The 22265-nt window shown below is 39.9% G+C and overlaps 1 protein-coding gene across 1 annotated transcript in view; it reads right to left on the reverse strand.

Annotated features, from left to right (window-relative positions):
- LOC128893749 (fez family zinc finger protein erm-like) overlaps positions 1–22265 on the reverse strand; it is a 317960-nt gene that overhangs the window by 268525 nt on the left and 27170 nt on the right. Inside the window, exon 3 of the mRNA XM_054154957.1 lies at positions 20108–20208. Within this exon, the coding sequence (XP_054010932.1) occupies positions 20108–20119 (12 nt within the window). The 5' untranslated portion in view covers positions 20120–20208. The remainder of the gene's footprint in view (positions 1–20107; positions 20209–22265) is intronic.

Below are 22265 nucleotides of genomic sequence, written 5' to 3' on the forward strand. Positions count from 1 at the left end.
AAATAAATATAATTTAAAAACCTTGAAGTTGTCTTTGAAAAGCAGTCTTGCCCTGAACGAAGCCTTTGATTGAGCAAATTGATAGAATTTGTTCTCGAGCAATTGAATCCCAGTCTGTAGTCGTCGCAATTAAATTCAATATTCATCCCGGTGATATTTATGTGGAAAAAAAGTGATCCGATGACGGTGCATTGTTCATTTCTTTCAATACGAGGGCGAAATTGATGGGCGCGCGAGTCGCTAAAATCAATCATTAATTAGCCCTCGAACGCAACAGTTTCGCGTAACGGTAACGAATAATGAAGAATAATAGCTGTAGTAATCGGCTGCATTGAATTCACTCGTTCCGGCGGCAGCATGACTGCACAAATGCTGGAATGCTCGCAGCTGGTGCGTTTCATGGAAACAATAGAGCCTCGATAAGTATGCCAGTCTGCAATTTACCATTCGATACGCTATATAAATCTTCCCGTACGAGTACGTCGATAATTCTTAAACGAGGTGCGTATGCGGAAATTGTCCCCTCTACTCGCAGAGGTAGCCAATTTGTACTTCGTGATTGTAGCGACGGGATATGAAATTGTTATTTATATTTAATGAAACAAGTTAACTCTATTTCAACTTTTTATGGGAGTGAAATAAACCGACACGAATAAAATGACGGAAAAGAAGAAATGAAATGGAGAAATAAATAATAAATAGCATACAATATGCCGAATGTGTAGGATATTGTTGTTGCTTAGCAATGATTCCATCGTAGAATTTGTTTACAAGCTGAACATGTAGTATGTCGTTAAAACAGAGTGCACTGTCGTTAAAACGGAATGTACTGTCGGTAAAACAACATGCTCGTGGTAAAACAAACTCGATAAAGCAGAGCATGTTGTCGGTAAGCCAGGAAACTCAGGCGGTAATACAATGGCACTGTTTTAACGATAGTGTGGTCCACTTTACCGACGGACTTGCATCCTTCTGGTCTAAATTTTATAATCCAGGTTACTACACCAATATTCTACTAAATTAATGATTACTCCTGGCTTTAACATTACAATTTCTTTTTCCTCTACGCATATAAATCTCTTTCCTCTCGTACAAATATAAATTAAAACTTCCCAGAAGTTCAGATTAACCCACTCTCCTGTACCTAAAAACGAACTTCGTGCAACGTTTTGACCCTGCTGCGACCAAATCGAAGTGGCTTGAGTAAATTGTTTATCGTATGACCACGATGGTGTATCTCGCGTAGATTTTATTACGGTTGCATTCTGGGTAGAGAAAAGAGGGGCTTGAAGGGAGGAGGTGGCGAGCAAGGGCTGAAGAGCAGAAGGAGGGGGTGGCACTCTAATTGGTATGTAAATCGCGTCTCCCTCGCGTTCGCGGTTCGTACACGAGAGCACGCATACAAGGGACGGGCACGCCGCTTATCGTTTATGCGTGCTCGTACTCGTTGGCTTTACCATACATTATCCCCTCGCTGATATCGGCCTAAATCAAGCGGCTTTCCGTGCTATCGATTTTCGAATCGAGTACACCCCGTCGTCCCTTCACCTCGGCCACTCTAGAACGAGCCATCGAAAGTGATTTTCACCCATTTCGATCAATATTGCACCGAGCCCTGGCTCGCTCTTTTCCACGCGTTCATTTTGTTTGGGTAGCTGAATGCGTTGTGACCAAACACGACACAATGAAAGGGTAATTTTTGGATCATTTCTTTTTTTTCTTTTTAGGGGAATCGCTACGCGCGAAAATGGCGTTTATCTGGTCGAAAACGGCGTTCCTGTGTTAGGGGATGGAAAGTAATAGACTCGGGTATCGCAACTGAGTTGATTTTTGGTGTTTCGCTTGTTTTGGTTATTGGGTTAAGTCTGGTTGTATTCTTTTGTTTGCTGGTTTGAGTGTTTGGTGTTTCGATAAGATGGGGGGACTGTTGATCCAATTATTGGAGCTGCTGAGGAATAATCAAGATGACTTTCTTTTAAATTAAAATGGTACACGATATTCAAGTTTGTTACGCTGATGTTATTCTTATGGTTAGATTTTTGGAATTCTTACTACTTTTTTCTACATAAAAATGAATTTTATATTTATTTTGCGAAATATAATTTGAGTTTTTGATCTATAGTGAGTTTGTAACTTTACATGCCAACATGATACACGCACCTATATCCTTTTAATTTATGAACCAAATAAAATTTATATTCGAGTATATTTTCATTAACTAATTTAATGTATTTCTATTATATCTTTTCATGAACTAATTTAATGTATTCGTTGATATAAACTACCTTTGAAATAAATATATTTTATAAGAATTATATAACTAAATATTCTTGAAATTAAAATGTATAAAATGAAACTTATTTCACACATTTAAATAAATGTTCGTTCTTTAAACCACGAAGGTCTGCTTGCCATGAAATAAAATGGAAAAGTTCCTCCTCAAAACAACATAACGTGCGCCCAGCCACACGAACGTTGTATGTTTGTTAATGGCTAATTTCTACGTATAAGGGAGAGAAGTGCCGGTTGCTAATTCGCGGGAAAATTTCGTAAAGAGAAACGAGTCAGTTTGTAAAGGACGAGGAGAGACGAGTTTGCGAATCCAGTGACCCGATGGAGGTAAAGTTCCCGTGTTAGCAAGGACGTTTGCTAGCGACATGTTGTTTTGAAGTTTGGCTGCGTTTATGACTTAATAGGCGCATGCAAGACGATCCGACTGCTGCAATAAACTTAGTTGTCAGCAGAGACGAAGGTATAGTTAACCCTTTTCCTACCCAGATGCAGTGAATACTATTTTTTACATAACGTGTCAATAAATTTCATTGCATGTATAAGGAGGTGGCGAACAGGAAAATAAAATAAACTATACGATTTAAAATTCATTGGGTTTGAGTTTTCATCACCCAATTCTGCTCTGAGTTGATACAACTTTTACATTTGTAATTCAATTGTAATCACGTTCATTGAGCTTGTGTATTATTGTGCATATTTTAGAATGATAGTAGAGATGCAGAATTATATTTGTTCAAGCTTCCTTGAAAACACTCATACCTTACATATCAATTTATTTAATCAAAATATAACATTTCTGTGGTCCAGAAAATCCTCCAAGCCAAAAAGAGTCCAAACACAAACCGAACAATAACTTCCTTGACCCCTCAAAATTACCATCCTTTAATTTGTACAAACTTGCCCCACGATTGCTATACCCTGTGACGCAAAGAATCAGCGACGACTCGAACACTTTCCAAGACAAAAAGGTTATCGAACCCCTCCACCCTCTACTGCGAGAAAGTTCAATGAAACTTCGCTGGCCCAGACATCAAACGCCGTCAAACAAGTGATCCAACGTCAATTTCATTGTCAATTGTCACGAGACGTTCACTCGCTCGGAAGGACCGCACATCCTCGCCTCATCCTCCTCCCCCCACGTTATTTCCGACTGGTTCGACGTCGCCCGATAGAGGTGAGACACCTTTCTGCATATTTCCACGCGAGAGGCATCCGAGGGAGCGACGACGAATGCTCACTAGGAGTCCACGCTTTAAGGAAGCGAAGCGGTGAGACATAATCAAAAGTTGCCATGGCTACACCGGATCCCGTGTCACGGTGTGGCCTTGGGCCACAGGTTGAATGTAAGGACGGGAGCCCGAGCAAACAACCCCTATCCACGGTCGTCGATAACACAAGAACGTCTTTCAATTACGAACGCCCCGACGACGATCTCCCGTCTAAAGTCTCCTGACTGAGTTTAAAATCGCACGCAGGACCATAAATACACAAATTTTCTCCTTTCTGTGTATGTACGGGGCAGGATAAAAAGTAGAGTCGGTTTGATGACGTTTGATCTCGCAATTTTGGACTCGTCGTTAGGTTTGCTCACTATTAGTTAAATGAAGATTTAGAAGATACGGTATTTGAGAAGTAGAAGGAGGTATTTTCAAGGAAATTATTTCAGAGAAATGGTTTCAAAAAGTACTATTTTAAAATATGCAGAATAATAAGCTATCCCAGTAATATCTTTTAAAATACTTGGTGATGTAAGACCGAAAATGATTGAACATTACAAGAAAGGAGGCTTTATAATGCAAACATATATGAAAAATGATTTGCAAATAAATAATGCTGAAAAACTAGGATTTCATTAAATTGTGTATTTGTCAAAGAAGATGAACAGTTCATGCAACTCTTTTATGTTAAATTTAACTCTCCTTAAAATTCATTAATAACATTTCTCCAAACTTTAATAAACAACCAATATATATGTCTAGATGTATTTTTTGATTATTATCATCATGTTATCATTTCATACTGATTACCAAATAAAGCTTCCAACAAGACTTAAACCCAAAAAAGACTACCTTCGATTCGTATACATACACTAAGTGTTCCATAATAACATAAAGTGAATTCTTTCCTGAAAAATCTCAATGGAATACACGAATTTTAGAGCCCAGACTTTATTCTCTCCCCGTCCTAAATTATTCAATATCATCGACAACTTTCCAAGTTCGCTTAATGTTCCCCTGAACACTTTCCGAAACTTTCTCAACGGTTAATTCGCTGAGAACTTTATTTGGCAGAATGCATCGAATATGCGTCCCTGTTTAAAGCACGACCGGGTGCACCTCTGCATGAAAAAGGAAGCGTCGAAAAGAAAGGATGCGAAAAGTTCCCTGGTCTTTGGGATGTATTTTGGGGGAGGAGGGACTTTGCATCCAATTTTACTCGTACCTTTGAGGTTCCTGGAATAGTTTACACGAAAACGCGGACGGGTCCGTCTTCGAGGATGCCCTGAGGACTTGTATACTCTGGTTGTTACGGCGAAGCCAGCGAAAAATAATGGCGAGCGAGTGATAGGAAGAGGAGAAAAGCACGCGAATGGTAAAACAGAGCGTGCTGATGGCAAAACAGAGCACACTGTTGGTAAATCACGGTACACGATCGTTAAAACAGTATCGTTGTGGTAAAACAGAGCACAGTGTCGTTAAAACAGAGAATACTGTCGATAACGTTGAGAACTTAGTTACTGGAATAGATTTGGTCCGTTTTAACGATAGTGTGGCAGTTTCATCAAGGATAAGGCTACATCATCACTACTTGTGTGAATGTAGTCTTTAACCCCTTTGGGTTTTCTTACGTCTAACTTTATGATTCTTTTCCTGCGAACCTACATAATCTGGTGAACTGAAACTTTTTGTGGTACCTAATACACATATAAAGACACCACATGAAGTTTTACATGTAACCTTCTCCAGCAACAAAGGAGTTGTTAATCTCTCTCATCTCTTAGTGAACAGCATCGCGATTCACTCAGAACTTGAAAACGGAAAATGAAAAGAGATTACTATTCTACGCAAGTACATCTTCCAAAACAAAAATGAAAAGAATTCTTAATTATCAAAATGGCGGCACCTTACAGAATAAATTTTCTTGACAGACCTATACCACGGCTAAAACCGACACGAAAATTAATAATAAACGTTCAGTGGCTATAAACAAGCCTGTTAATTTTTTCCCAAGTATTCAAGGGTCCCATGCGTTAAACAAAATCGACTTTTGCAACTCGGACGCGCGGAATCCCCTTTAATTCCTCCCGAAACATTTCGAAACGGGGGCCCGCGATTTTCTTCGCTGACGCGCCAAGACACACAGCTCGGAGTTTGGGAAGAAAAAGGAGGAAAGCTCCGCGTGGCAAGCAGCTTTACTACTTGATAAACCGTGTAGCTTTCCCCGGGCTTTTCTTTGCTTCGCCAGCGACAGAGGGTGATTTCCTTTCGGAACGTACCGCGCGAAATTCTAACTAGCAAAGTTTCCCGGCGGCGGTGGCGCGATAGTAAGAGGAAAATGAGGGGGGTAGGAGTGGGGGGAGACACGAGGGGTAGAAAGAGCAGTTGACAACTTTTTAATCTTCTTGGAATCTCATTGGATCCATCCGCTGGAACAACGGGGCGAAATTCGCGCCGCTGGCAAACAAATTTCGTTTGCTGGCTGCCTGTTGGTGCCGCGCTAATACGAGCCCGGGATTCCCCTGATTTCTCGTCGTCCCGTCGGATAATTAACGACACGCTCCTCTCCGCCGTCCTTTTTCCTTTTCGTCTGTATCGTTCCCGTCTGATTTCCTATGACTGTGCCTCGCCAGCGTCTTCAAACGTGCGTGATTCGCTGGCGAACGAGGATTGGAGGAGTGGGAAATGGGTAAAAATAAAGACTGGTGGAAAGTAGTAACCATAGCAAATTAATCCGAGCTAGAATTATCTGGGGAATATTTGTTTAATATGCTTGAATAAGGTGCAAGAGTTGGGAAAGACATTTTATTTCGTCTTTCGAGAATCTGTGCTGTTTCACTCTGAAATTCTAGACACCGAGTTGGTCTTCTATTCTTAGTTGTTTTGTATCATTACTAATGGACCAAAACAAAAATAATAGTCATATAAGATGACAAGAAAAACAGGATTAAAATTTCTTAAATGTTGCTACAAGAAAGACCTCGTTGAAACTTCTAACTTTTTCGTGTAAGATTCTGTTGTATGTACGATACAAGTCGCCCTTGGCAAGTCCATAAAATAATTCTCCGTAAAAAAATTACAAAATATCCACATGGAGCAAACATACAAAAAAAAAAATAATAATATCGACCTCTTCCCCCACAGAAATAATCCTTCATTTTACATAAAAAATCTAAACACAGAAAGGCTTCATTCTTGACGAAATTTCAAATGAACCGAAAATATTTAATATAATATTTTTGTATCGATTCTCGCAAAACGAACGACCAGATATTTCGACAGCGCCGTTAATTGGCCGACTTATGGTTAATCATAGCGCGCGCGCGCGTTTCTATTTCCAGAGAGAAACTCCGGAGGTGAATGCTTTATACTCGATTTCGAGCTAAACGCGAGCGCGTTCGGGATTATGCGATTTAAACGAACTTAAAGCGGCCCCATATCGATCCTAGAACGCCCCGCGGGATGAGAGGGGGAGGAATGGTAGACGTCGAGGGCTCGCGTGACGTCTTTGACGGTGGATCTTCGTCGACGAAAGCGTCGGAAGCTGCATGTCTCGAATAGAACGATGGAGGCGCTACGCATCTTCAAAGGAGCCCCGGAGTCCTTTGCAATTCTAGTTCGCGTCATGTGAAACGCAATCATATTCTATTTCGAAACTCGCGACTCGACGAAGTGAATTCCGACATCCGTTCGCCCCGAACGCTATGCCGGGCTTTTACATAATTGAACCATTGTTTCCTCTTCTTGCGATTAGTAGCACGTAATGATCTATTGTTGGAAGTTTAACTCCGCTTAAACTCGAATAATTATGGGAGGAAGGCGGGGCAGGGAAGGAGAAGGTCTGAAGTGTGTACCGTTGTCGCGATGGATCGAGTGGGGAGTGCAATAAAATTGTAAGTATGAATCGCTTGGAAGAAGAATTTTTTTTAGTACGCACGCGTTCTGTTTCTACTTTTGGGCTTTTTTCTTTGAAATCTACGAAACATGTTTACGTTTCTTTTTTGCAGTATGTTCATTGACTCTCGACTGTACGTTAGAAGCCTTTTTGAAGGTGGAAATTATACGTTGACCATTGGAAATTATAGACTGACCATCGCTCACTATTTCTATTAACATTGGTATTTGTAATCATTAACAGTTCGGCTGCCAGTTTAATAGTTCCACCTATAACTGTTCCTTCTAAGCGTGGCTACTTCAATCACCATTCAACAGGGATCATAAGGTGTCTTCGTACTTCATATTTTGATTCATCTGGCTAATCAAAAGATAGTAAGAACTGATTTCTTGTACCATGGTGTACCGTATGGTGAAACTTACCTAGAGAAAGTGTATGAGATTACTCAGTGTCAGAAGCTGAAAGTACCAGTGTAAGTAGAAAAGGTTAGCGATGGTCAGACACTGACGCTCGCGCAACAGGCGCATCATCTAACTCGATGTTCTTTAATCTAGACTCGAAAAAAAGTATATATCACACACTCGAGAAACAAAAATACACTCACAAAGGAATTAAAAACCCGCAAAATAGACAAACAACCGCGTGTTGTATTTCTAGTACATAACGCATACTTTTGCTTCCGACTGTAGCTCGCCGTGCAAATATCGCGTTACACGGTAAAAATAAATAAAAAGAAATTGGAAAACAGCCTGTAGTGCTTCAACGATTCCACGAATCGTAGGTGAAACCGATCCAACGATGGCGGGAGCTTCGAAGCGGGGAGAAACGGTAGAGGAAACCCTCCAAAACGGAAAAATTAGTTGGACCAAGTTTACTTCCGGATTCCCGGAAACATGGCGGGTGACTCGTATTTCCGTTGAACAAGTTTCAGTTTCGAGACTCTGTCGAAATACAACTAAAATTTGTTAAAATGTGTACCAACTGAATTGTTCCACAAATAGTTTTAAATTCGAAAAAGAGATACTATTCCGTTAAAACAATGTAGTTCTCGAGTAGATTGTTATTTTCTTTTATAATTTCTTTATAGTTTGGAAATGAAGAACGGTTGATTGATATGGTAGATTGACGTGCAGATAATGTAGAACACTCTGTCGATAAATCGTTTATTCAGTCGGTGTTCTACATTACCGAGTCGTATCAACAGAGATCACTACATTACCGAGAGAATATTCTACCTCATCGACCAGACACTCTTCCTTTGATTTATTTATTTATTCAAAACTAGAGACACCAGAAGTATAGTAAGGCCCGACGAGGCTATAGGAAGTTCGAGTACCTCGGGTTCGCCAAACCTATACTGCAACTGCGTTCAAGCAAAGCTACAGCCACTGAGAGTCATTTCCCAACTCAATCGAAACCTAACACTCATCCGTCCTAAACTATCGCCATTCTAAACTTCTGGAATTTAAACCTTAAATACCTTCTGAACTATTAAGTGCTGGCACACAAAACTACACATCATTACTTTCAGCTCTCCAAGCTCTATCATCACACTTGCTCAGTAATTCCCCTTCTAAATTCCCATACCATTAATCCAGGTCCAAGAAATTAATCAAAATAAGAGTAACACGAACAATCAACATTTAGACACACAGACTTATCTCAAAGACTCAGTATGTCTGAGTTCCTTCTGTAGGCAATACGTTGTAGATAATGCAGAACAGTTTCTCGATAACGTAGAACACTCCGTCGATAAATCCTCAATTAATTAGAGTTCTACGTTACCGAGCCAAACCGATAGAGAGCTCTACATGACCGAGAGGATGCTCTACTTCATCGACTAAGCATATTTCCTCAACTCATAAGGAATTCCACACTTTGCCGAGTGTCCAGAACTGTTTAAACACAAATAAAACTAAAAGACTCAAAGTTTCCTAGTTTCCACTGCGTTCTAGGCCTACATAGGATGGTTAAATTATTAAACGATGAATCGAATGGCAGAGACGATCAACAAAGCAGAGCTCAGAACCCGATTACGAGAGGGCCGTTCGTAAAGTCGTTCGTGGCCCGCTAAAAAATAATCGCCGGCTCGAGGCCTGGCGTTTTGCGCGGGCGTTGGGGTACGAAGTACGCGCGGAGCGGTCGCGAGAGTTACTTTGTAGCCAGTCCGAGGAGAGCGGGGCCGATGGCGTCGTCGTCGAGCTCCCCGGCGCTCCCGCCGTGATTGTAATATAGGTCAACGTTTACACAGCTGCTTTAAGCTGGATTTACTGAAGAGCTTTCGCCCGTGCCATGCCAACCGGAGCAAACTGGGACGGCAAATACATTTTTCCTTTTTTTTTTCTCTACCATCCCCCACCTTTACTACCTTTCGGTACACATGCACGCAGACACGAGTCGCGGCGAGGCTGCGAGGTCTGCACGTGGACGAGAGTCTTCTTCCGAAGGTAGCAGGAAGGAAAAGCATTTTTGAAGGATTATAGAAATTATGATTCGAGCTATTTATGTTTTAATTAATATATATGCTTTGCCTCGATTCTTTGAAAAATTGAATTCAGCATATTACTCGAGAGTATGATAACGTATTTATTTTTCTTTTTAATATTCTAAATGTAAATTTATTTTAAAAGAAATTAATTATTATATGAGAATTCTTTTCAAAATTTTTTAATGTATAACAAAATATCTGAGTATAAATGAATATTTATTGAAATTCTCAATTTTTATCAAAAAACGTGTATTTTAGTATAGTTAAGGTTGGTGTAGCAAAGGTAAGGGACTATATGGTGTTAATCTAATCTCGATTTGAAGAAGTTTGCCGTCATTTTAGTACCAGTGTGTGTGTTCCAGGAGTTTGAAACTATTATTAGGAAATCCTAGATAACCAATTGCGTTAGGAGACAAGTTGTGTAAAACATTTAAACCATGCGAGCTTTATGAGATTAACCGAGACGCTGGTGGGAAACTGTGCCGCGTGCGATAGCCAGACGTGAAACTAAGTTATTCCTCGTGTAACGATAGCGTTTTAGTTTAACAGGACACAGTAGAACCTTTATTATCCTAACTGTTAGGGTAGGGCACAATTGTTACCCTGAAGACATTTTTAATGGCCTTTATAAATTACTAATGAGATATAATTATTATTATAATTTAAAATGACTTATATTAAACGAATAGAGTATCACAAGTTATTCATCTTTTATTCGTTATTCGAAACTATTATATAGATAGGATTCTTGCCAATCTGTAATATCTGCAACGATATTGTATCTAGTATCGAGTGCTGCCAGTTTAATTAGATAAACATAAACGGAACTATCGGTCACAGACAACGGTATCGTTTGGGTAAATTTTTATACGGCCTGCATTAACAAACTACACTTAATGAATTATAAATACGCAGTACAATTGACACGGCAAACATCGGTTAATTCTCTTCTGTCCTGCGGTAGCATATTGCCTGACAAATCACGAACTATTTCACTTGTGATTTTGGATACATACAGCAAACATATTTTGTGTATAAACGAAAGTAACCAGATGAAGATAATTCAAAACTTTTGTTTAGTTTAGCGAAGTATGGATTTGGAACTTAAATTTAATTTCGACTAATTTCATATATAGTGTTCTGTATGTATAATCAACAACGATATTTTGTACGTTCTTTATAAATGAAGATAAAAATTGTAAAGAGAAACTGTAAAGTTCCATTCATAATTAAAGAAAAAATTTGTCATTATTAAATTTACACATGTATTACGAGTTTAGCTTCAATAAAAATTGTCCAATGATGTAATACGCTCCGAAGTAGACGCAGGCTCAAGACGCAAAGTGGAAGAGTCCAGGAATTAGTCAGACAATATTCTGCCACTGAACACAAAGAAATAAATCAATATTTGCCGTGTTAAAAGCACTTCAAGGACCCACTTCCGAAGAAAAATCTACCTTGAAATCGTACCCCGTTGTAAATTGAACGTAATACCACGTATTATACGTAAACAATTTTCTAGATTTTGTAACAATTTATAAATACTAATATTAAAATTATGTTTTAATATGTGGTATTTAATTTCTTAAAATGGTAACTAGTGAATCATCAACGAGACGTTACATCCTACTTTAGGCAGAACTATGATTTACCAAATTTATTAATTTTTATTAAACTAACCTTTTACACTATAAGCCAGTTAAGAAGTATAATTGAATACTACAAAATCAATAAATATTCCATCCTTCTAAATTCGATCTTATTTATGAAAAAAAAAAAATTCAAGACATGTAAGCAATATTTTTTTGGTCCAAACAAACAACCAAAATTCAGAACCCATGAAGTCGAGAGACAAGCACGTGTCCAACGGTCGCAATTACACGTGGAAAGCGAATCGTTTATAAAACGGTCGCGCTACTAAGAAACGCGAGAACAGGAACTCGTACTATACGCATAATAAAAAGTTTGCAACGCTCCGTAAATTTAATTTTTCCCTTCCTTTGTGCGCCGCTCGTAATAACCAACGAGAGAGGGACGTTTTCTTCGGAAAACGGGATAACAAAGGCGTGACGTACACGATAAACAACAGCCCGCGCTGAACAAGAACAATTTCATTTCATGCACTGTAAATAGAACGCGCTCCGAGGGGATGGGAGGGATGACTGGATGGGAGGGGCAGGGTGGTATCGCGTGTCAAAGAATATTCATTTAGTTCTCCTTGCGAAATTACTTCCGAGGGCGGGCATAAAAAATACCACGCACTGGGCGAGTAAAGAGAAAAAGAGAGAAAGAGAAGAGTGGCAACAAAAAAAAAAAGAAAAAGAAATGATACAACTCTGTACCGAGTGCTCAGCTTTACTCTTTCTCGCTCTGTTATCTACACTCCAAGGGTTGAGTGGTAAAAGCGAGGAGACACTTAAAGGATTTACGGGTCTGAGAACTCTAGACCTCTCTTGGATTGACTCGAAAGTACGAACTTGAAACCGAGTACTCGAGGTGGAAACAAAAAAAGGGTGGTTATTATTATTTGGAATGGGGTACTTTTTGACTTCTTATTTGAGTCTTATTGGGAGTAGAGGACATTGTACTGTGCGGAGAGGAGAAGTTGGCTAGGGGGTCTGATTGGTCACAGTATAATCTTTTCGATGTTACTGTACAATTTCAAAGTATAATTCATACTACGCTGTGGAATTCTAGAGTATAATTTATGAGATTACACTACTACTGCGTGGAAAGGAGAAGTTGGCTACTATGAAATAATATGAAATATGTATATAATACAAACTATATCCTAGAGTATGTCTACGAAAATAATAAAACTACAAAGCTTTTCTATAAGACGAATAATAAAACGAAACATCTAAAATCAATTACTTAAATCCTGAACAGACCAAAATATTATTGTTACATTTAACAACTGAGAGAGGAAGAGACTCCATGACCGATCGTCCACCATCAATCACTTTGACCACCAACCAATACACGCAAAATTTACTTAAAGAGAAGCCAACAAGAAAAATTAAAAATCATGCTCTGCATTATTGGCATCGCATACCCGATCGTAAATCAGTCCTTCGCCATTCCCACGTTCGCGATGACCTTTTCCAAAGAGGACGAATCATTCCTCCAGAATAAAAGAATTCGATAGAAAGTGATAACCGAACAGGTCAACAAGATCAGGGCCGAAAGCGACGGATTTGGAGGGTTTCCAATTCCAAAGACACTTCTGTTAGCCTTCGACTACGTTTCCACCAATGAAACGTATCGATTTCCACCCAGGGAGATCATTATAGGCCAGCAGTGAAAGAAGTTACGTAGCCACTTAATTAATCAATGCACTTTGAAGGATCACGTGTAAATAACGATCCACCTGCTGTAAAGTGAGGTCGAGCAAGGGAAAAGAGGTCAACTTTTTTTCAGTTACCAGCGAGAAGAAGTTACTTCACTACTTCCCTCGGTTACGTGAAAGTGTGCCCCTCCCCCTCTCACCTTCCTTGGAATCCGCTATTCCTGATCGGAAAAAATGTACGCAGATGAGATTCACACAGGCGCCTGAGAAAATCCTGTATAGAATTTTTTTCGTAAAAATACTACTATTTAAACAAATGCCAGTAGTAGTCCAATTCAAACAATCTTTTTTTAGATTAATGTAATTATTACCATTAATAATAATGACATTTTTCTAGAACCTAGCAATACATACAAAATCAGGAAGATGTGAAAAAGTTCAAAATTCAGAATAAATTCTATAAAATATAAATATTCAAACAAGAAAAATTCTAAGATTATGTAGTAGTTTTTCGTTTTATTTTTCTACGATTTAATTTTCTGGAGATCTGAATGAACCAGCTACTACAAGATAAGGCACCAAGGACATTGTAGAATTAATGTATAACGAAAGAGAAGAGAATATTTGACAATGAGCGGAGGCCAGGAAGAGAAAACTCTTTCGTAAGAAGATACTTGGATGTTTGCTTGGAAATATAGACGCTTATCAGCGTGTCAACAACAGAACGAGTCAACAACCAGCAATTCGAACCGCAATATCACCCGCCGCGATAGCAAACAGTGCCAAGTCCAAGCACGGTAGAATTTATGAGATTATATCGGCGAATTCTATTGATTACTATAGCACACGAGCATCCCCTGAAACTGCGCATAGTGTCCGTACGAGCAAAAACATTTTTCTGTTAAACAATCATTTACAAAGATCAACATATTCCTGAAACAACGTTTTCTAGACCTATAAAACTGATTCTACAAAATTATTTCAATTTCAAAAGAAGAAAAATTTAGGGGAACGCTATTACAAAACTTAAGGTGAAATATCAAGTTTCGTATAATTAAAAAATTAAAGTAACCACGAAAAGATCGCTCAATAATAACGCACTTAAAATACCAATACCAGTGACATCATCATCCCCTAAATTAATATATCGACACAGGCATCCTCGACACACGAAACTACACTTTTCACGAAATATTCAAGCCCAACCAAGCAAAATGAAATACAGACAAAATTTTCTTTACGCTTCCCCCGCCGAAATGGAACCATAAAAAATAGTTCCCGTATGAAAGTCCCAGATGGAAAAATGCACGAAACCTTTTCCTACATTCTCCTTGCGTATAGCCGCGGTGCGTAGTATTTTACCTACGTATTGCTTATTGTATCCCGCGCGAAACGAGGAAGGTCGAACGAGGGGAGGTTGGAAGGTTGGCAGAAGGTCGATAGAAGGGTGAAAACCTGGTGCTTAGAGGAAGGCATCCGGCAGGAGCGCAGCTGAATGCTAAACACGGCTAGTCGGTTACGTGTGGTTGCAGTTTGGCTTCTTAATGAAAACCAGCGGCATGGAAACGTCAGGTTTGGTTTACCTTGAAATTGGAAGCAAGACTCCGGCAAGACAGACGTTACCCGACGCGAGGAGCGACGAGGACGGAAGATTCCGTCGATGGATTCTGGTACCCTAATTTCCGGCACTTTAACCCATCGCTTAACGCGGCCTTCTGTGTTCTCCGTTGCGATTATTCAGCCATGAAGCCGTCGTGGAAGCGACTCTCTAGTTTGTGGTGTTAATATTCGTTCCAGGGACAGTTTCAGTAGAAAAGAAAATAAAGAAAATTAGATTGAGGTGCAGGGTAATTATTGATAGGGTTAGTGAATAATTAAACTTCTTATTGGTCGTCAAAGGAATTCTGAATGAAAATTCAGTCGTTTATTTTGTATTTTTTTTTTTGGAAGTCAGAGGTTTCTTAAAGACTTTTATATAAGGGCTTTGATTGAATCTATGTTTGGGTTTGTTGTGACAATAAATAAGAAGTTTTCTAGAAATACCAACAATTTTAAAAATGGTTGAGCAGAATAATAATTGCACGTGAACGATAAATTGATTTAATTTACACAGCAATGAAGCATATTTATAGAATTTATAGACCAATTAAAATCAGTACTCCCAAATTCCATAGCATCAGAACGAAAACTTTCTTCGTTGCTTATCACATCAAATAGGGTCTCTTAACTGACTTCTTGAGGCGCACACTTAATGGTACGAAACAAGTAAACTTGGAACCAAATGCGTGTGATAAATTAACCAAATGTAAATGAGACAAAGAAAGTGCAAATTGAACTGTAACTTCCTGACACTTTAGTTTGCATTTTCCTCGTGTCATTAACGTCAGGACAATTAATTGTATGCACTTGCTTTCAAGTTTACTGGTGTTGTAGCATTAAACTTTCATTAAAGGAACAGATAGGAGATGCTTCATGTAACAAAAATGATTACTTGATGATAGAAAATGAGATTGTAAACACAATTATAAAATCACTGTACAATTTTATGATAGAGTAGTATGAGCATGACAAGCATGAAGGGCAATATAGCGTTTGAAAGTTTGAAACGTTACAGTTATGTGAAGATTCGAGTGGACTGTGAGTAAGTGCATCTTACCCCAGGATATGGATGTCTGACTAATGTCGGCTCGTACTACTGATTTTAAGTTTTCGACAGATTTGGAACTGTGTATCTGCTAATATGCGTTCCATTCTATTGTGGGAATGTGTAAGTATACTTAAGTTGAATTTATATAAAATATTTAACACACATAATATTTTATATAATAACAATCCTTCTATAAATAAAAAACAATCAAATAATAAACTGATTCCCTCCAATCACTGCTGCCTGATGCTACATTGAAATGTGTCTAATAAATCATGTATATTCAATTCAATACTATCAATATTTCCAATCTCTTTCACCACACTGTTTAAAACTACCCCTATCATAATACCATCCCACGCCCCAATTTTAATACGTGAAAGCGGACAACTCAGACGCATCTTCCCGAAACAAATCAGCCCTGGTCACAGGCTTTGACTCGCTATCTACCCTTTGACATTAAATTTCAATAGAGCAATGCACCTACCCTTCCAAAATACATTGATCTCCCAATTGATCTAAACCTAAAAATAATTAGACCTCTCTGACAGTAAAAGTTGAAAATATCGCTGCTCAGTTGCTGCATAGTTCAACTAGAAAGAGTCTTCCCCACCTGTCCATGCCTCCAAACTGCTCCAAACTACCCCGACCTCTTCCCCTTCTAATGATAATACTTGACATGGGACCACCCCATAGGAAATCCTAACGTCCCCTCTCAAACGGCCGCAGTCGGCAGCGACCTCCGGCGCGGTGTTCCGCTTTGGGAGATTTCGGGGCAGCGCAGGTGCGTGTCGCGTGTTATCGACCAGCGATAAACGCGCGACCAATACATCGATAGCTCGCAAAGCGTAGGGGTAAGTCGCAACGCAGCGGGCGGGTGGCGCGGCTGCGGCCGCCAACAATCAAAATGGATGTTCGTTCCGATAGCGCGGACCTCCGCTTCCTAGCCGCCCAATTAGATCCCTCCGCTTCCAACGGCAACCAACTCTCCACCCCCGTCCCACCTGCTTCCCCGCCAGCTGCAAGAGCATTTCTCTGACCAGGCAACTACGTACGCTGCCTACCGCGATTCAGGGGCGATTAACGTTGCTTGGATCCGTTGAGTGGCAGCGAAACTGCGGACGAAGGAGCCCTCCAAGGGGCTGGGGGAGAGGGGAGTGATTAAACCAATAACTATTAATCGACGAGGCACCGCACATTCAGCAAAGTCCAGCCACCCTTCGGCTACCTGATGCACGAAACGGTACACTCGGGTACGTGGCCATCGCGGTGAAGACGAGTTTTAGGGCTACTTGTGACCCCTGACCCTTACTGCCATAAACCGGCGAAAATTTGAACAAGGTGTAATGAATTTTCAGGGGCTGATGGGAGATTGATGTGAAAGGGGGGGGGGAGGGTTGTGTTTGGAGGTTTTGGGTACAGAGGGTTGGGGAACAAAGTGAGGTTCGCGAAATTGGTTTGGGGGATTTTGGGAAATTAAAATGAGGTGTGCGGGGTTAAGGTGGTGGGTTGGCGAGGAGTGATTTTGAAGTAGAAGATATTTTTTAGGGTACTGGTAGGTGGAAATGTTAATTATGGTTAGTTTTATGGAATACATGGTGTACTGTTCACCATACCACTTTCTTCTTTAGATAAAGAGTTTCCCAAGGGAAGCTTCTGGAGGTTGTCTTTTAGTAACAAAATTGGAGTGTGTCAATATAATTAAATATGTACAATCAGTCCCATAAGTATTCGTACCCTCTGTATCTATTGAAAAAATTTGTCTAAATAATAGTTCCAAATAAATATAAGTAAACTTTACTCGTGTATTTATAAATTTATAATGAAAAATTGATTTGCAACCATCAAACCCATCATTTAATTTAGATTTTCTTCAATGGACACAGAAGGTACGAATACTTATGGGACTAACTGTGTTAATATAAATATATTATATAAATTATATAAATTGAATGTACATTCCATACAATTTATGTTTGACTAAAATATACACTCCTCAAGCCTCCACAGAAAAACCCTTTATAATACAAAACTATTGCATTCATTGGTAGCTCCTACAGTAAAACACAACATTAAAAACAAAATGCGACGAACAAAAATTCTTGAAGTTTGGCTATGACTCCCTCAAGGCCTTGTTCGTGACAAAATTCAAATTACTCTTCATGGTACATTTCTCGAAACAATTCCATCAGACTTCCATCGAATATCCCATAAAGATACTCCTACACTGTCCCAACAAAACACAGTTTGGGTGAGAATCACAGCGGATACGAACACGTATATAGGGATAGCATAACGCCCTGCTCTTCCTGATAGTGTGTCAAAACACGCCACGGCTAGTCTCCCCTATCAACCGTTACGAGTTGAACCGTTGTTGTTTACCCCTCTCGAGAACCACCCCCTCCAGCCTCCAGCCCCAGTTTATACCCCGAGCAACGTCACGAAGTCCTCGTGGAAGGACTGTTTGTCAGGGTGCGTATGTGGAGGAAGAGAGGAACTTTGCTCCCGCCCAACGATCCCTCGGACAGAGTCCAGAGTTCCAGACCGCCCCTTCCGGATATTCGTTCCTCGTATATCTCCGGCTTGGCTGGCTTCGCTCTCCAATACACGCGGAGCTTCCCTAGCTGGGTCAAAAGGGAGAAACGTCGTTCGCGTACTCGAATTACGTGCGCCAGTTTAAGGAGCTCGACTGGTAAGGGTCGAACGGTGCCTGCGTCCTCCTTGATAACCTGCCAAACTTTTCGACTTTTCGTTCCTTTTTGCCTTTTACGTGACTAGTACCTGACGCTGGCGTAGGACACGGTATAGTTGGCGTTCTTTGGGGCCAGGGAGTCTCTGATTTTTCTGGGGAGACGGTAATTGCTGGCGTGACAGGGTTTAGGGGCTGGGGTTAATTGCAATTCTCAGATTGGGACATGGAACAGGGTTTGTATTATGGTATGGTGGGTAAGGGAAGTGTTAATTGGTACTAGTCGGAGGATAGGTAACAGGTGTAACTGACTAGGAGACGTGGTACTATGTCTTTGTATGTAAAGAGTTGACTAGGTGTTAATGATACTTGCGATTGCTGGATCCAATTATCATTACCCAACTGAATAAAGTAGAAGCGAGTGGTAATGTTCTACTTACTCTATCGTAGGAAACCAATGAAAAGTTTGTTTTAATATTATATCTTGCTGAAGGAACTACCAAATATTGCAATAGTATTGCAAAGTCCTTTCTAAAAGAAGATTCGCGATTTTGTATTTTTTAAACGTCCTTAAATATATCAAGCTGAAGAACCTGAAGGATCCCTGGAATAACTGAGGATTGAACTAAGTAATCAATCTAGAACTAACTAAACTAGGTGGATCTATAAAAAAATAATTATTTCTGACATGCCGCAGTGTGTCTATGTCCAGGACTAGACAAGTTGCAGCAATGTTTCTGCGATATTTCAGTCAACGTTCGACGCCCTTAATGAGCTTTTGCGCCGCGCCCTAGAGTAACGGAGCAGCCTAAAGTTGAAGAGGAATGTGCTCTTCACATCCAACTAAGCAGTTGCCTGCAATTACAGTTGCAGACAACTATTTATGGTACTCAGAACTATTGGGTGGGTATCCTCACTATCCATCGCATTGTTCTGGCTCGTCCACTTGTCAGTACTCTGACACGTACTTCATAAATACTGTACCCAAATCTATCAAAAAGCAAGGTGAAATTACTATACAAGAAGATAAAAAATTGAGAAAGTACCTTTGTAAGTACGCCAATTCGTTTCCTCGACAGAATGCGTGGAAAAGGTTTAGAGAACCTAGTCGATAAGACAGAGCGTTCTACCAATAAGACTCGATAGAACAGGAAGCTTAGTCAATTGCAGAAGCATAGGTCAATTGATAAGGTAAAACACACTGTTCGATGAAACAAAATAAAATAAACAAACAAATGAAAAATGTGAAAGTGACATTTATAAATTCCAAAGGACATTAGAAATGGTATCCTCTTCCAAGTTAAATTTGATCCTCAGCCGCGTCTCCGTGAAATCACAAGGCAGGAAAACTTTGACGAGGGTGAGCCGTGATGCGAAAGCACGGACCAAAATAAACGAACACCCGTTAGTAGAAACGGAAGACACGCGGGAGACACGCGAGATTCCGGCGCTAACGAAACTAATTTCATTGCCGTCCACTTATTATGATCAAGACGGGGGACCCGTCGACTAGCAGACTGTTGGTGTAGAGTTGCATAAGGAGCAACGAACAGTCTCTGGTTAACAATGTTTTAGCGTCAATTTACTTACCGCAGCTGCCATGGAGAGATGAAGGGTGGCTCGGACGGCGGGATCTGAGGTTTCGCTAAGCGAGCCATAGCCGACCGGAATCTCTGCTGGCTCTTGACATTCTGAAACAGGAATTGTCCCGCGTCAGATTACAATCCCGATTTCGTTACACTCAAACGTGCATTTCCTCGAAAAACAGAAATTAAAAGCAGGTTCGAATTACAATTATAACCTGTGCATTGTTAGAAATATTCTCAATTTTATTTTACCATAATATATTCCCCTTAAAAGTGTTTTTTTTTTTTTTTTTTTTTTAAAGAAAAAATTCATATTTACCTCGAATTTGTATATATAATAAGTTATATTCGTAATTAAAGTGTCTGTATCTTGGACAGGAGGAAAAGGGTATCAGTATGAAAGTACTTTGTCGATAATGCTCCATAATATAGAACATCCAGTCGATAAGCCACGTCGACCAGCTGGTAATGTAGAACACTCTATCGATAAATTCTTCGATAAATCAGAGTTCTACATTACCGAGTCTTCCCGAAAGAATGCCTAACATTACCAATAGAGTACCCTATCCTACCGACCATACAATTTCCTTGTAAGACGACTCTCTTAAGAGCTACGTGCCCCTTCTTAAAAACGTCAATTTCACCCAGAACGAATGCTTTCGAAAATTAAACAGATTCGCGCGGAGTGGAGCAGGCATTACGCGGATCTCGTCAGGCAGCCGTGGAAACAATTTCGAAAATTCGGCCAGGGAACGAAGCGCCGAGCATTGAGGGCAGCCCACGCCACGGGAGCAAGTTGAAAGGTAATCGTAAACTAATTGGAACTAAATTCGCCCGACGTAATTACGCGTTTTAATTTGAAGCTTCGTGAAAGTGCCCTCTCCTAGGGATCGTGCTCGTGGCCGCTACCACCGCCCCTTCGTTTCTCACGCGTTTTAAGAGGGGTTGTATTTTAAGCTACCTAGTAATTAAAAGAATTACGTCTTCATTCGGTCAGGTAGCAGACTGCTGTATATCCCCAGGAGCGAGACGACGAAAACGTAAAATGGAACGACCGTGGATTTCGTTCTGCCTTTGTTAACGCTTTAATTGGCGTAAAAATTGACCTTATCGAATTTTAACAACGCTTGGTGTCCGAATTGAGTGTTCCTATTGGGATGGGCCAGATGTCTAGTCAAGATTTCCCTATCGACACTGTAATTAGATAAGGGATCCTATGAACACTCTGTCGATAAATCTACGTTATGAAATCTTACCGACAGAGTGCTCCACGTTGCCAACAGAATATTCTTAAATATTTCCAGAGTAAATCGGTCATGTAGAATACTCTGTGGATAAGGCATCTTGTAAATCTGATGATTTTAATGGAACTAATACAAGGTAATTATAAAATGAGATTGTGTTAAAAAAAAAAATGCGTGGACGATGATCCAGTTTGCCTATAATTTTGCAAACTTACGACAAGCGATAGACCCTGGCGAGTAAGCCGAAGTTCCGTGTGCCCCAAAACTTGATACGCCATTCAAGACCGATCAAACTTTGAGCTCTAGTAATCCCGAAGCCAAATATTCCGCTTATATGTTATGGTTATGGGTGGGACCGTACGTTTTCTTAGCCACGACGGCGCTAATCCTCGAGTTTCCACCAACTTGTCCCGCAGTGTTTCTAACTGCGTTCTCATGGAGATTCGTGGAATAACAAGGCGAGGTGGAAACGTTCAGTTTCTTAGAGCTTATTGATAAAACCAATTAACACTGAAACTGATTGCCACTATTGGCCAAAGTTTTAGCTCTAAGGCAGCTCAAAGTGTGGCTCGTACGCCTCGGTGTTGAATTATGTATGATGTGACCTGATTCTAACATGCAACTCGTTGTTAGATTAGTCATTGTGTAAAATGATGTTCTTTTCTTCATTCGTTCAAACGTTACCACGTTGAGCAAAGTTTTAAATAAAGTACAAATGGGAGGAGAACTCGCATATTTAAAAACCGCAATTAAAATGATGAAATGTTATCTGCAGCGGTAATATTATATGTTTCATATTAGTATACAAATATATACAGTATACAAATATGGAGCACTCCATGAAGTAAAAACATCAAAACGAATAAATTTTTATCAAACTGACAATAATCATGTAAACAAAATATTAACTGAAAGTGT

The sequence above is a fragment of the Hylaeus anthracinus genome, unplaced genomic scaffold (assembly GCF_026225885.1).
Source record: "Hylaeus anthracinus isolate JK02 unplaced genomic scaffold, UHH_iyHylAnth1.0_haploid 3, whole genome shotgun sequence".
In the NCBI taxonomy this organism is placed as follows: domain Eukaryota; kingdom Metazoa; phylum Arthropoda; class Insecta; order Hymenoptera; family Colletidae; genus Hylaeus; species Hylaeus anthracinus.